The 14,035-nt window shown below is 37.4% G+C and overlaps 1 protein-coding gene across 2 annotated transcripts in view; it reads right to left on the minus strand.

Annotated features, from left to right (window-relative positions):
* Positions 1-14,035, minus strand: part of PCSK5 (proprotein convertase subtilisin/kexin type 5) — a 252,991-nt gene that overhangs the window by 215,805 nt on the left and 23,151 nt on the right. For both annotated transcript variants that reach the window (XM_032205587.1, XM_032205588.1), the window contains exon 2: positions 11,359-11,463. In XM_032205587.1, the coding sequence (XP_032061478.1) occupies positions 11,359-11,463 (105 nt within the window). The remainder of the gene's footprint in view (positions 1-11,358; positions 11,464-14,035) is intronic.

The following is a 14,035-nucleotide window of genomic DNA, read 5'->3' on the forward strand; positions in this document are numbered from 1 at the left end:
AGTGAAGCTTGCTGCTGTGAAAATACTGATTATTGCCGCTCTTAAACATCATCATCACCTTCTGAAATAATCTGCAAAGCTACCCATGAAAGACACATGCAGCCAGCCTGAGGAAACATTGCAGTCCAACTGCCCGGCAAATGAAAAAGTTTCCTTTCCTACATCCAGTAAGCTAAAGAAAAGCAAATGTTTCAACTGAAGTACTATTCCCACACCTCAAGAACTGCTGACAGTGCTTCCAGCGAGGTAGTATCTCTCAATTTCTGCAAATCAGACCACATAAAAGCTGGAGTGATGCCTGATTAATGAACCTGCTGGTTACTGCTTTGCTTTATTTTAAAGCCCTGAGTGAAGCACGAGCAACATCTTGACTTGGTAACTCCCTGACAGTCCTTGTGCACATTCTGACATAAGAAACGCGCCAAGAGCAGTCACTTAGTTATGGATTCATTTCTCAATGCTCATAATTCACAATGCTCTTCATATTAAAAATTGAGAAAAATAAAACAATGAGCATTATTTCCAAGGCTCTCACTTATGAGACAGACTTTCCAGTTGTATATACCAAAGCTTTTCAGTCTCCAGTCAGACCGTGCACATAAGGTTGCAGTGTGGTCTGTATAGTCTTGCCAAAATTTCTGTTATCTGTGTTTATGTCACTTGAAAGCTCATAAAGCTCATTGTTTTATGAGCTTTATGAGCTATCTCTACTTTGTCTTCTGTTACGATAAAAAAAAAGTTTCAAAAGGGCTAATATAAATGTGATTCTTCATGATTACAGGTTATGAATACTTTCTATACCAATGCAACCTTTTTCCTTCTGGAAACTCTCCATTGCTGGAAATATTTTAATAAAAATTGGAGGATTTCTAAAAGCTACACTCTGCTTCAGATAAAAATTCCAGGGACCCATATGACATCTGGTCAAAGATGGTTTGACTGGATGACCACAATATTTCCTTTTGGTCTTACAGACTGTGAGTCTATTGGCAACTGTATTTTGGAGAAATAGTTTCTTAGAAACACCCTGGAAAAGAGAAACCTGTTTAGAATTCAGAAATTCTGGCTTTATCATATGATCACATATAGTTGTTGTAACTGCTATTGACCAAACAGTGGACTGACTCTGAGTTTGGTAAAAAGACGTAAAAAGAAATTTTTAATTGAAATTATCTTTACTTAAAAAGTAAACATAAACAGATATTCTCGCCTGCATATTTACAGAAAAAATCAACGTTAATGGGAGTGACAGAATTTACTCCCCCTCAAAAAAGTGGAAAACAATAATCTAGGTTAAATACAGCTTATGCAAGCAATAGTCAACACACCAATGGATATGACTGCTTACAGTGGATTATAGGGAAAGGATTTAAAGTGGGAGTGTTTTATTTTACTCAGATGTTATGTGTATTCTACAATGCTCTGTGTGACACCAAAAGCAATATATTTCCCCAGAATAAAATACAGAGTGCTCTCTTTGCATGTGCCATTCGCAGCAGTTTGCATTCAGCTGTCAGCACTGTCCCCATTTCACAGGTAGGGAGTGGAAGCACGTGGAGTGAAGCCGTCTGCTGATGTCCACACATGTTCAAGCTGCACACATGTGCAGCTGGATGCAGCGCACAGCTCCTCTGAGCAGCTCACAGGATGATGAAGATCTGCCAGTCTGAAATAGAATATCCAGCCAAGGAAAACGACTGGCTTTCCAGTGGCATTGACTTTTCAAAATGATCCTATAAAAAAATGAGGTTGTTACACACACAAAGTTTGGGGGGAGGAAGGTGGATTCTTTTTGCTTTGCCTTGGGAAAGGATGTCTTTCCAGCTCCCTGTCCCTGCTCTTTATTATCTGTTAATAACTCTAGATATGATAAATTATCTATGTGTATCATCATTATTTGCTGTTTACCATTTAGATTATCTGGGTGAAAACTGCCACTAGAATTGAGTGAGATTGTTTTGTCTGTCAGAAGCAGGCAGAGAGTTGCATAAATATGTTGATGCACTCCATCAGGAACATATATTGCTGCCAGAAAATTTTTCAAATGCAAGAAAAAAAAATTCTTTAATCCATTTTCTATGAATATCCTGCACTATAACCAATATCATCAGTATCAGATGAAGCTGGATCCCCTCAGGAAATGGTGTGTAAAAGCTGCTCTGTCACATTCCTACACATTCTGCTCTGAGATGCTCCTTTCCAAAGAGTGTTTTCTTTCAATCTCTCTCTCTCTCTAGTCTGACATTCTGGCATTTGGCCCTGCAGGATCAGCTTTTTTCCAGAATGGTGCATCTTTCTGTAGTTCAAAACTAGGATCTCTTCACTTCCTCCTCTTCTGACTCTTGCTGATATCCAGCAATTTTATACCCCAGCAGCCAGAGCAGTAACTTGCTAACTCTGCCACTAGCAATGCAAACTGACTCTAGTGACAGCAAAAGCGCATTTTGTATAACACAAGACCATTGCAGCTGTCTCCCCTGGCAAGCTCCTAGAACACAGATTAGGAATGAAAGGACTAATTCCTCTTGTCTATTTTTGAACATTTAGTTTCCCTGTCATTTTTCACATATAGACCCATTTCACTGATAAAAAAATGCAGGAACATGTGCTACAACAGTAGAGAAACTCAAATGTTATGAACGCCTAATAACATCCATAGACTAAGGATTGACAAGTGCTTTCCTTTTTCACGCTCCGCTATTTCACATTTATAACTGCTATGATGAAATAGTTATTCTACGGATTTAAATTTCTCACACACAGATTTACCTAAAGTGTTTTTGTCATCTTTAAGGCTGAGCAAAATCCTTTAGTAATTCCTGAACTGTGAGATGAATGTAACACCCCTTGCCTTTTTAGGCTGCAAATGGATCTTTTTTTTTCTCTTCCTTCTTTTTTTTTTTAATTTTTTTTATTATTATTATTTTTAATGTATCACTTGCAGTGTGTGATCTTGCTTTATGTGCATGGCACTCCCCTCATTAAAGGTCATTTTCGAATGAGGCTGAGCACTCCCAGCTCACACAGGGAGAGGCAACCAGGCAGATGTGCAGTTATGCAAGAAAGCAACAGCCACATGTTTAGAAATCCTGACAGAGAGATGCTGAGACAATCTCATCTCTGAATGCAAATATTTTAGAAAGCATTTAGATAACTTAAGACACACAAGGGAACCTAATGATGCTGATTAACTACATGGAATGCCTCATATACCTTGCATGCTCTCAGCAAAAGTGGCTGGGACCTCTACTAGTCCCTGCTCTCATCAATTGGCAACTGAAGACTCCTAAAGCATGCTGCACCATACCACAGTGCGCACTGCCCTGGTAATTTCTCCACCCTTTACCCATGCCATGAAACCACCATGCTTCTGATGCCAAAGGGTCTTCTGATGAAGCAGCATAGTGACAAAAGTTTTCCTGCCTTGCTTTTAATGTTCAACAAACATTCAACTTTGCAGTTATGATATCCTGAAAGGTTATAATACCTAAAGTCTATGGGCTTATGAGGTAGGAACTAAAGCAAGGATTCACAAATAAATATTTGTGCACCAGGTACTTTTATATTTTAAAAATAAATGTTAAATGCTAAAGCCAATGTTAAATTTGCTGTTAGGTGTAGTATGCACTGGACTTTTTCCTGAATCCACCCACTGTTTGGGTCAGCACTGCAGCTCCAGTAAAGATTACAGACTGGTAGAAAATGCAGGAGCATGTACTTCTTTACAACAAAAATATAAATGAAAAGCTACACAATGTGATTGTAAAAAAATATCACTTTTAAACAGGCTAGATCTAGGTTTTAAGATACCAGAATGTAGTTCTTCTTTGTTCTATGGGTGACTGTGAAAGGAAAACATCTACAAAACTGTTTTCCCTGATTTGTCTCCAAAATTTAAGAGGGACATTATATTCTGAGCCTTAAATCTGACCAATTGTGAATGTAGAACTGTATACTTTGTAAATATGTACTCCCTATATAACAAAAGTATCTCTGGAAGGGAGTTTTCCTCCTAAAGAACATTTCTATATATTTTGAAGGTCCTAAACAAAATTTTGTAACAAGATTGAGACTACAGTCACAAATATTGCCACTGATCCTAACCTCTGCTCTACATATTTACTCAAGAGACAATGGATCTTAACAGCATAACACATACCTTGAAGCAAAAATGTATGAGTACAGTAGGCATGCACCCCAAATTCACCAAGTGCAGAGAGGTCAAAGAACTACATTTCTTAAAAGAAAAATGCTTTTCTATGGCTTTGAGCTTAAATCCTGCCTTTTTTATTTTGTAACTATTGATGTTTATATTTTTATTATGTTTATGTTGCTTTGCAAATTTCAGAATAGGTTCCATTATTTTATTTTATTTTATTTTATTTTATTTTATTTTATTTTATTTTATTTTATTTTATTTTATTTTATTTTATTTTATTTTATTTTATTTTATTTTATTATTCCTTAATAGAGTCTCTTGCAAAGCACCAGGCCACGGCATACATGTTTTGTGTTTTGATTTTGATCCTCCAAAACCAGAAGGTTCCAAATTCATCAGACTCAAGAGACCAATGAGATCTTCCTCATTTTGACTATTCTTGTCTCAGGAGAGCTTAGCTACTTCTCTGAGAGACAGCTGAGCTGTTGCCTGGCTCTTCAGGGTCAGTCAACATCTTTCTCATTGATGATGAAGTGCAGAGAACACAACAGCAGATCTACCACAATCCCAATAGACTATTTCTTGCTGGAATTGGGTATTAGCCACCTGGTCTGATGCTGGACTGTGACGCTGGGATAACTTGATAAAAAGGGTGAAGAAGCACTGCACTTTTTCACAGCATATGACTGTTCAAAATCTCTACCCGACTCCTTTCCAACCTGTGGTCTTTCAGTTTTCTGGCCCATCTCACTACCAACTGATGAAAATAACTACATGAAAATAGCAAGAGAATGACATTCTGCTGAGTTTTTTTGTTTTGTTTTGTTTCATTCCTCAAACCATTTGCTACACTAATTAGGAAGTGGGCCAGTTGAAACCTCTAGACTAATCTCCAATTCTTGCCCAACGGTTAACAGTGAGATTGACATTGCCAAGTAGTTCTGTAAAATGACCTGGCAACCAGAAAACTACTATGTTCTGAAATCTAACATTTCTTTTAATGCACAAGCAATTAGGGAATGGAGAGGACAAAAACCCTTTGAGGCAGGTGCTAACAACTGCAATAATTATGATGAAACTGAAATACATGTAGGTAATCAACCAAGATCATTCATGTCAAGAAACACTTTGATTTTCTCTGAGACTGGACATTTTTCTTTCCTAAAATTACATTACACTGAATTCCTATTGGCCATTTCTCTGTTTTTAGTAGAAAACATCAATAGATAATTCCCCTAGGTAGTTTAAGTAATTATTTTTGAGGTTTTCTTTAAGTGCTAATAGAAAAGTCAGCTATCTTATGAATATCATAGCAGAATTAGACATTAACAAAGCTTTTATTCTTCACAAATAAGTCTTGGTCCCATTAGTGCTATGATTATCTTCATTAAATATTTGTACCTATTGTAGATAAATGAAGAGAAATTGCCATTATATGACAAAATTTGCTGATTGAAGTTGCCATTATATGACAAAATTTGCTGATTGAAGAACATTATCTCCTGTTACAGCAGCATTGGATTTGGCCTGAACAGTGCAAGGGTACAACCACATATGTGATACATCCAATTCATACTTTCTGAATGTACTCTGGAGCCTTTCATCTTTAGGTTGCTGTCATTCAAGGTTCAGTTTTGAGCTGAGTTTGTATCATCCATAGGCCAAACACGTCCCATGTGTCCAAAAGGAGCACCACATTTTAGGTTGCTATTCTCTAGCTATGCCTGACCTCTTCAGTTGATTAGATGATCTTTGAAAGTCCCTTCACATTTAACTATTCTATTCTGTTCTGTTCTGTCCTGTCCTGTTCCACAGAAAGATAAGTTGTTTCACCCTACCCTCCGTGGTTCTTCAGGTGTCATGCTGGTACAGGCAAGGGAGAAACTTGCTACAAAACACAGCTACAGTTCCACTCCAGCACTGCTGGATTTGTCGCTGTGCTTTTCCTCCAGATCTAGGCACGTTGCAAACTGGAATCCAGTCCACGGTGGCTCACAAATGAAAATGAGCCTGATGCTGTCTCGCAGCCTCAGCACAGCACAATTTACCTTGATTCCTGCTGAAGCAATGCAGGCTTCCCTGGGATTTTTCCTGATGGAGAACATTTTATAAGCTAAGACTAATATACCAGGCACCCCTGTATGGAGAGATTTCAATGACCATTTCAGAACCAAAATACCAACCATCTTGTGCAAACTTAACAACAACATGATGTGCACTAGAGCAAAACTAATTATAGCAGGATCTGATGCAGTTGCTTATCAGTGAACAGCAACTTCATAGCTCAGAAAGCCCTGCAAAAAGATCCAAGCTGCAAGTTGAATTGCTCAGGTTTACGTGAAACTTTTTAACACTCTGGAGACAGGTACCAAAGGGAGATGTTGCTGTGGCCTCTCACACATTGTGATTCTGTTCATGTTCCAACTCACTGGCAACAGACTCCATGAAACAGCAAGCCTGATTCTTGATTTTGACTAAACTAAAGAGTTACTCATGTAAAAGCTCTTTGAGGCAATTAAATTAGGAGTCCACAGTGGTAAATATTTCATTAGTTAACAACTAACTTAAGCCCACCAGTCAAACTCTGAAGATGGAAATCAGTGTGACAGTTCCTATTATTTCACTACCAAGTAGTATTGATTCTTTGTCCTCTGAGCGCTCATGCAGATTATGGCTACCCGGGCAGACTTCAGTAACTCACCTGGTCCCGGTGTTTAACAGTTCTGTTACTCTGGCTAACAAAATCCTCCTGTTCACTAATGAGGTTTAACAACATAGCAGTTAGCACTGCCAACATGAAACACAACCTTACCCACAACAGCATTCTCATCAGTTTCTCTAAGCTTTCAGTCCAAAATGTCAGCTCTTAAAAGCCCAAGGATTTAGTAGTTTAGTGAAATTATTTATTCCTGCTGAATTCATGTTCCTCCTACATGAAATACAAATTATTTTAAGCTTTGTTTTCTCCTTTCTCAACCTCTCACTCCAATCTCAGCACATTTAAACTCACAAATAATTGGAAAACACAACCTGATGATGTTCATCCTGGCATTGAAAATTTTGACCCTCCTCTCTACTTGCAATGAACATTCTGATCTCTACTGATTAACTGTATTACTTTCCAAAGATAATCCCAACGAGTGGCATAATCTTTGCCAAAGCAAGACCTTATAGTGAAATCCATCCTCTCTCCTGCTCTTTAGCGAGCTATCTCCTGCATCAACACAGGATATCATTTAGCAGTGTGAACTGGTGAAAGCCCTGCTGCACAGCTGCATGATAAAATACTTACTGCTGCTACTGTTCTGCTCCCTTCTGACCTCTCATGAACAGCCAGTGTCCTACAAGTATTATGAACACGATTCTGCCATTACCTTTCCAACCTCTGAAGTCAGCCCAGACCATTTGGTGTTGTCTCCTCAGAGATAAACTTGGTAGTGTTTTACATGCTGCAGCCACCAGTCCCATTTGGCTTGTTTTGGCAGAGACAAAAACCCACTGCACACACGCTACTAACAGCTTTACATCACCAAGTCATACAGATCTTCTCTTTGTGTGGTTTGCTGAGACTGGGTGAAAGTAGGTGTCTGGAGCAATGTTTCCAACAGGTATTCTGACCCTGGAGCAGAGGCAGCAAAGGCATGACATTTCTGCACAATCCAGCTCAAGCAGGGTGTCTTGCTGAAATTAGGTGGCTTTCCTTCTTATTTCAATGAAAGTGACACTGGTAAGCTTTCAGCTTTTAAAATGTGAGTGTGAACCTGACCCACTAGCTAGGAGGTTCAAACCACAAAGAAGCCTATCATGTGAAGTAGTCACTGCACCAAGCCTGTCTGAATTTAAGCGATTGGACTGTGCACTTAGTCACATTGTCTAGACTTTTGGGTAGACCTGTGTGGTGCCAGGAGTTGGACTTGATGATCCTTATGGGTCCCTTCCAACTCAGGATATTCTATAATTCTATGATTCTATGATTCTATCTGAAATAAATTAAAAAAAAAAAAAAAAAAAAAAAGAGATGTCATCTCAATTCAGACTGACAAACACTAATGCTGTAAAACATTTTCCCTGTTAGTAAATGTGACATTTTACAAGAAGTTGAATTACTAATTTTACATTTTGAAGCATTGCTATGGGCCACATTTATTTTTTAGATCTCTGTTGTGATGTGAAGCACTGGGGACCTCATAAGCAAAACAGAACAAACTTTACAGAATCACAGAATTGTCTAGGTTGGAAGAGACCTCAAGATCATTGAGTCCAACCTCTGACCTAACACTAACAAGTCCTCCACTAAACCATATAGCTTTGTATGTACACAGATTTGAGTATTTATCAATGTTAAAACTGCATTTTACTATGTTAAAAATGTATTCTACAGTTATTGCTTTGCCATTTATACTACTTGATTCTGTGGGACATTTTTCTCCATACAAGTCCCAAACTTCATTATCACAGCCCTTCACTACAAACTCTTCATCTCATAGAATAGTTTCCGTTATGAAAAGACAGCTTTCTCATCTATTCTGTCTGCTTAACTTCTATGTACCATTGCCATGTGCAAAGTGTTTTAGCTATCACATTTCATTGGAACTGTAATCTCTTCAGTGATAGAAAAGCTCCATTGGATTTTCTTCATGTTTGTATTGACATAAGGTGACTTACATGTCACTTACAAGTGACATGTGACTTACATGGTGAGGTTGCAATTATATTTGGCATTTTCTTCACCTTGTGTACTTTCATTTCAGCACTGTGGCAAAACCAGGGGTGCACCACAACTTTTAATTCCCCTTTTAATTCATGAACCTTTTCAAGTATGAACTGACTCCATCCATCTTCCCCCTTCTGTTTTGCTCCCATTGATTCACACACCACCAAAATAACTTTGCTGAGCAAATTCGAATGAGCTAAAAAGGCTCTCATTTCATGGTATGGTGCTTTCACTGATCCATGCCAAAAGCTAACCTGAAGCATCATATCAGTTAGAGAGACTCTGCTCTGATTCCACAACCTTCTTTCATGCCTTTTGCTAACAACTCATAAGAAACAACTATGCAACTATAACCAAGACTAGAAAAGATGTTGTGGAGAAAGCTCTCTTTCAAATTTTCTACATGACAATCTATGTTTTGGACATTAAAGCCACACTTGGGCATCTCTTCTTAAAACTATTTGATCCATTTCTCCTCTAGGCAAGGATGTGGATGAAAACAGGCAAAGTCATGTTACACTGCATATTCTTTATCTTTCCATCTAAATAGAGGGTAGTATTTGTCTAATGTTGAGACAATTGTCATAATGTGCAATACACTAATCAGTTTATGCTCCCTGTTGGACTTATTCATGTAATTTATAATGGTGTCATGAAGGTTTTCTAGAAAAAAAAAAAAATCAAGCCAAAGATCATTAAAGTGATTCATTAATTGAAATCCACAAAAGCAGTTTTTTACACTACCGATATGTCTTTCCTATTACAGTCACACAGTGCAATCAAACATTATTCACACAAGTAGTTTAGAAATACCAGATTTCAAAATGGTTCTTTCATTACATAATGGTAACTTATGTAAGGAATTTCTCCTCAATAAAAATTCCAACGTTTAAAATTTTATAAAGCAGGAAATTAGTGATCCACATCTGAAGCAAGCACAGATCAAGTAATTGTGTGTACATGTTACACAGAGAGGATTTTAAGCATTAACCAAACTACCATTAAATGATTTTGAAAGTACATAAACCTTAGTGTTCCCTTGTTCACGAATACACACGCCATCTAATCTGCTGCAAATACTGGCATTAGATACAGTGATACTCATAAATATAATAACATAAATACTGGTGTTTTAACATTCTCAAAGCCATGCGACATGCCTTTCTTAAGATTAAGCCTTTTGTTTTTAAAAGGTCCAGCTTATACAATACAATTGAATTTCCAGCCTGTTTTAATAATCATGAAATATTATAAACACACAAGCTGGACTTTATGCTACAAATACATGTTTGCATTTTGACATGTCTAAATCTGCACAAGGATTCCCAAACCCAGATTCTGTGGAGCCATCACAAGATGAATCACAAACACTTTTACCAGAACACAATATTAGACTGCTAGCTTTCTCTTCTCTTTAACATATAGAATCATTACCAGTGTTGAGTACCTTGCACAGCCCTCACCAGAGCGTCTCAATATTTCAGTGATATTTAATAATGATGCAGAAATTGGGCAGTGAGACTCCTGTACCAGCAGCAGCACAGAATACTGTATATAGGAAAAGACCTAAATGGTATAACATGAAAGGCACTAGAAAATCAATTATTGCCCTGATTTTCTGCTGTGCTCTGCCATACAGTCTCTCACAGTTCAGGGCATAGTAATCAAGGCCAGCTGCCAACAGTGCAGAAGTGGTATTTGGAGGCTGGGTAATATAAAAAAATTCATGGTGGTATGTGCATATGAACTTGCATATTTGCATGTAAACTACTGCACCTCTATGCACGTAGGAAACAGAGTAAGCTGATGCAAATGCAAACACTTTTCCTTATTACTCTTGCAGAATGACCTACTGCAAGCACAGCCCCTGTTGTCTGAATGGTGGGTCTCTGCACTTGTGGGAACAGATATGAGTACAGTAAACTGCTTTTTCTTTTACTTTTACTATTTTTTAAATAGATTAAATAGATCTTAAAATTAAGATCAAGGGGAACTGGTAAAAAGTATACAGAAAAAAAATATTATTATTTTAATCTCTCACAAACTCTTAACTCTAGAAAAAGACCAGGAAAACCAACAAACAATCTAACAAAAAAAAAAAAAAAAAAAAAAAAAAAAGAGAAACTTTCCTCTAAACATTGATACCATCCTATATTGCTCATCTTCATTTCAAAACCTGCATGATTTACAGAAGATTTGCAGACATTAATGTTACACATGGTTTTGTAGAGAAGCACAGCATGGTGATTAGTACATTAACAAAAATCCAAGAATAATATTGGACCTTATGCTCCAAGAATAGCACATAATTTAATAGCATGGTATTGTCTCCGCCTCATTTTAATGGGAAGCAGAACCTTAGTGAACAGATAGTGTGTCAGTTCTTGTAATGCTATATGCCATTCAGGTAAACACCTCATGGTATGATATTTCATATAAAAAATGCAAAGGCTTTTGCCTCAGACACTTAGATGGATTTCCTTACCTTTGGTTCCATTGAAATGAAGCTGTGGGTACCTCTACTTGAGAGAACTGACCTTTTAATTGTTTTACTATGGTAGAAGTGGTAGTAATCCTTCAGTGTTCCAATCTGTAAGGGGAGGAAAAAAAAATGAGAGGGAAATTTAATTTATGGAAAGCAGTTCTCTGTTTTTCATTTTAAAGGTCTATAAATTATGCAATTTCCTGCTGTGCTGAAATGTTACTTGAACCCAGTGATCATCTTTCAAAAGAAGGACATATGATATGAAATGGATGGAGTGTCCTTGAGGCAGTAACTGCATAACCAAAGATTATAATTGAGCTGCTTAGTCTGTCTGTATCTACCTTTTTAATGTTTAATTTATATGCAGTACTTTAAGTAATTCTGTATCAATCTATATCCAAACTGTCTTCAAATGGCAAGTATAAAAATCATCAAATGACTATATGGTTATTAAAAAGCATTTCATCTAGTTTGCTTAAGGAAATGTACTGTAAAATGCACTAGATTCAGTTATTTATATAATTAACTTATAAAAAGGACATTCACAGCATCAAACTATACAACAGGAATAGACTTCTCTTTCTGCCAAAGATGGGCAAGAAAGAAGTAGAAAAAAAAAATGGAAACATTAACCTCACACAGAGTAACGACTAATTCAAAATATAAAATCAAATCATGCAAAGTGCAAATTTCACTACAGCAAAATAAAATTTCTGCTTACTCATCCCATCACTACACAGTAGCAATGTGAAACTAAACACAGATATGCTACCCAATTTGATAAAGAAACTTTCCCTTCTAGTCTCACTAACCTCAAAAAATTCATAACATGAAACTCCAGTTTCACACACCTATAAACAAACATTCAGCCTCCTTGTATTGAGGGTCAACATCTCACCAAGTCATATGAAATTTGACCCTCTGTTGCACTGTAAATCTTGTAAGACATTCAATAATTTAGCTAAGTGTTCCTTAATGTTGAGTAAAAAAAGGGAAAACTGAGCTTACTGTTATTTTAAGATGAAAATCAAAGTGACATCAGAAAATAGGCTTGGTTTTACAAATAAATCTCAATGAGATCATCAAAGAGGGTGGAGCAACAATGAAAAACTGTGATCTCAAAGATCCTGTATTATACATTTTCATCTATGAATATATATGAAGGAAACTTGAGTGTTTAACATTAAAGGGTCAAAGAGAATAGGAAACAAGCCACTGAAGAACTCCAAGAATATGCTTTTAGAATATTAGAAAACAAAAATGTTGAGAAAATATCGGCATACACTAAGAAATATTCATAGAAATATTTTGTTCTCATGGAGCACTTCTATATTCCATCTGAAAGACATAAGTGACATGGGGAATGAGAGAGAACTTTTTTGTGAAAAAAAACCAACCATCTGTAATTCAAAATAATTAACCTAATTGGGAAAACTGCACCAGTGTCTAAGATATTCATCTCAGTCTGTTGAGTGTGTCCATCAATGTCTCCCTTTCAGAAAGAGTGACTTATGTTTAGTTTAAGCCCAATATCAAAACACTCAGTTATACAAAGTTGGTTTATCATAAATTAAATAGGAATTTGGCTAAGGTATAGTCAATTAGTTTGAATAAGGTATATTAGCACTGCGATAGTAATCTCCATGCTGCCTTCAGTTTGAAAGGTGATTCAAGCAGAAGTGGTGTGATTCTGTCCCATGGAAGAGCCTGATCCCATGCATGTCTGTGAATAACCCCCCTTTAAACATACAGGGAACAGTCTTTTGATGGATATCTCAAAGAGCTGTGAGATCCTGGGGGTGCTGAGACTACCCAACACATGGTCCTCTGTGGGATGAAATGTGTTGCCAAAATAAGTGGCAGAAATGGTTCTTTGCCCAAAGACTACCATACTCTTTTGGTGCATAGGAGCAACACCACCCAAAGTCACAGAAAGCAAAGGCAGGGACTGGGAGAATGAGAAATTACCCACTGTAGAATATAAGGTTCAAGACCATCTAAGGAACCTAAAGGTGCACAAGTCCATGGAACTCAATGAGATGCATCCACAAGCCCCAAGTGAACAGGCGGATGAAGTTGCTAAGCCACCGTCCATCATATTTGAGAAGTCAAGGCTGTCCAGCGACATTCCAGTGAAGTTGCCACTGACTGGAAGAAGGGAAATATAACCATCGTTTTTAAAAGGGTAAAAAAAATAAGACTCAGGGACCACAAGCTAGTCAGTTTCACTTTTGTGCTTGGCAAGATTATGGAGCAGATACTCCTGGAAACTATGCAAAGACACATGGAAAATAAGGAGGTGATTGGTGACAGCCAGTTGTTTCAATAGGGAAAATAATTCCTGACAAATCTGGTGGCCATCTACGATGAGGTTACAGCATTGGTGGATAAGGGAAGAGCAACTGATGTCATTTATCTGGATTTGTACAAAGCATTTGATGCTGTCCCCCATGATATCCTTATCTCTAAATTGGAGAAACATGGATTTGATAGATGGTCCACTCAGTGGGTAAGGAGTTGGCTGGATGGTCACACTCAAAGAGTTTCAGTGGCCACTCAATGTCCAAATGGAAGTCAGTGACAAATGAAATTTCTCAGGTGTTGGTATTGTGATCAGCACTTTTGTCAGTGACACAGTCAGTGGGACTGAGTGTACCTCAACAAGTTTTCTGATGAC

This window comes from Aythya fuligula, chromosome Z (assembly GCF_009819795.1).
Source record: "Aythya fuligula isolate bAytFul2 chromosome Z, bAytFul2.pri, whole genome shotgun sequence".
NCBI lineage: Eukaryota > Metazoa > Chordata > Aves > Anseriformes > Anatidae > Aythya > Aythya fuligula.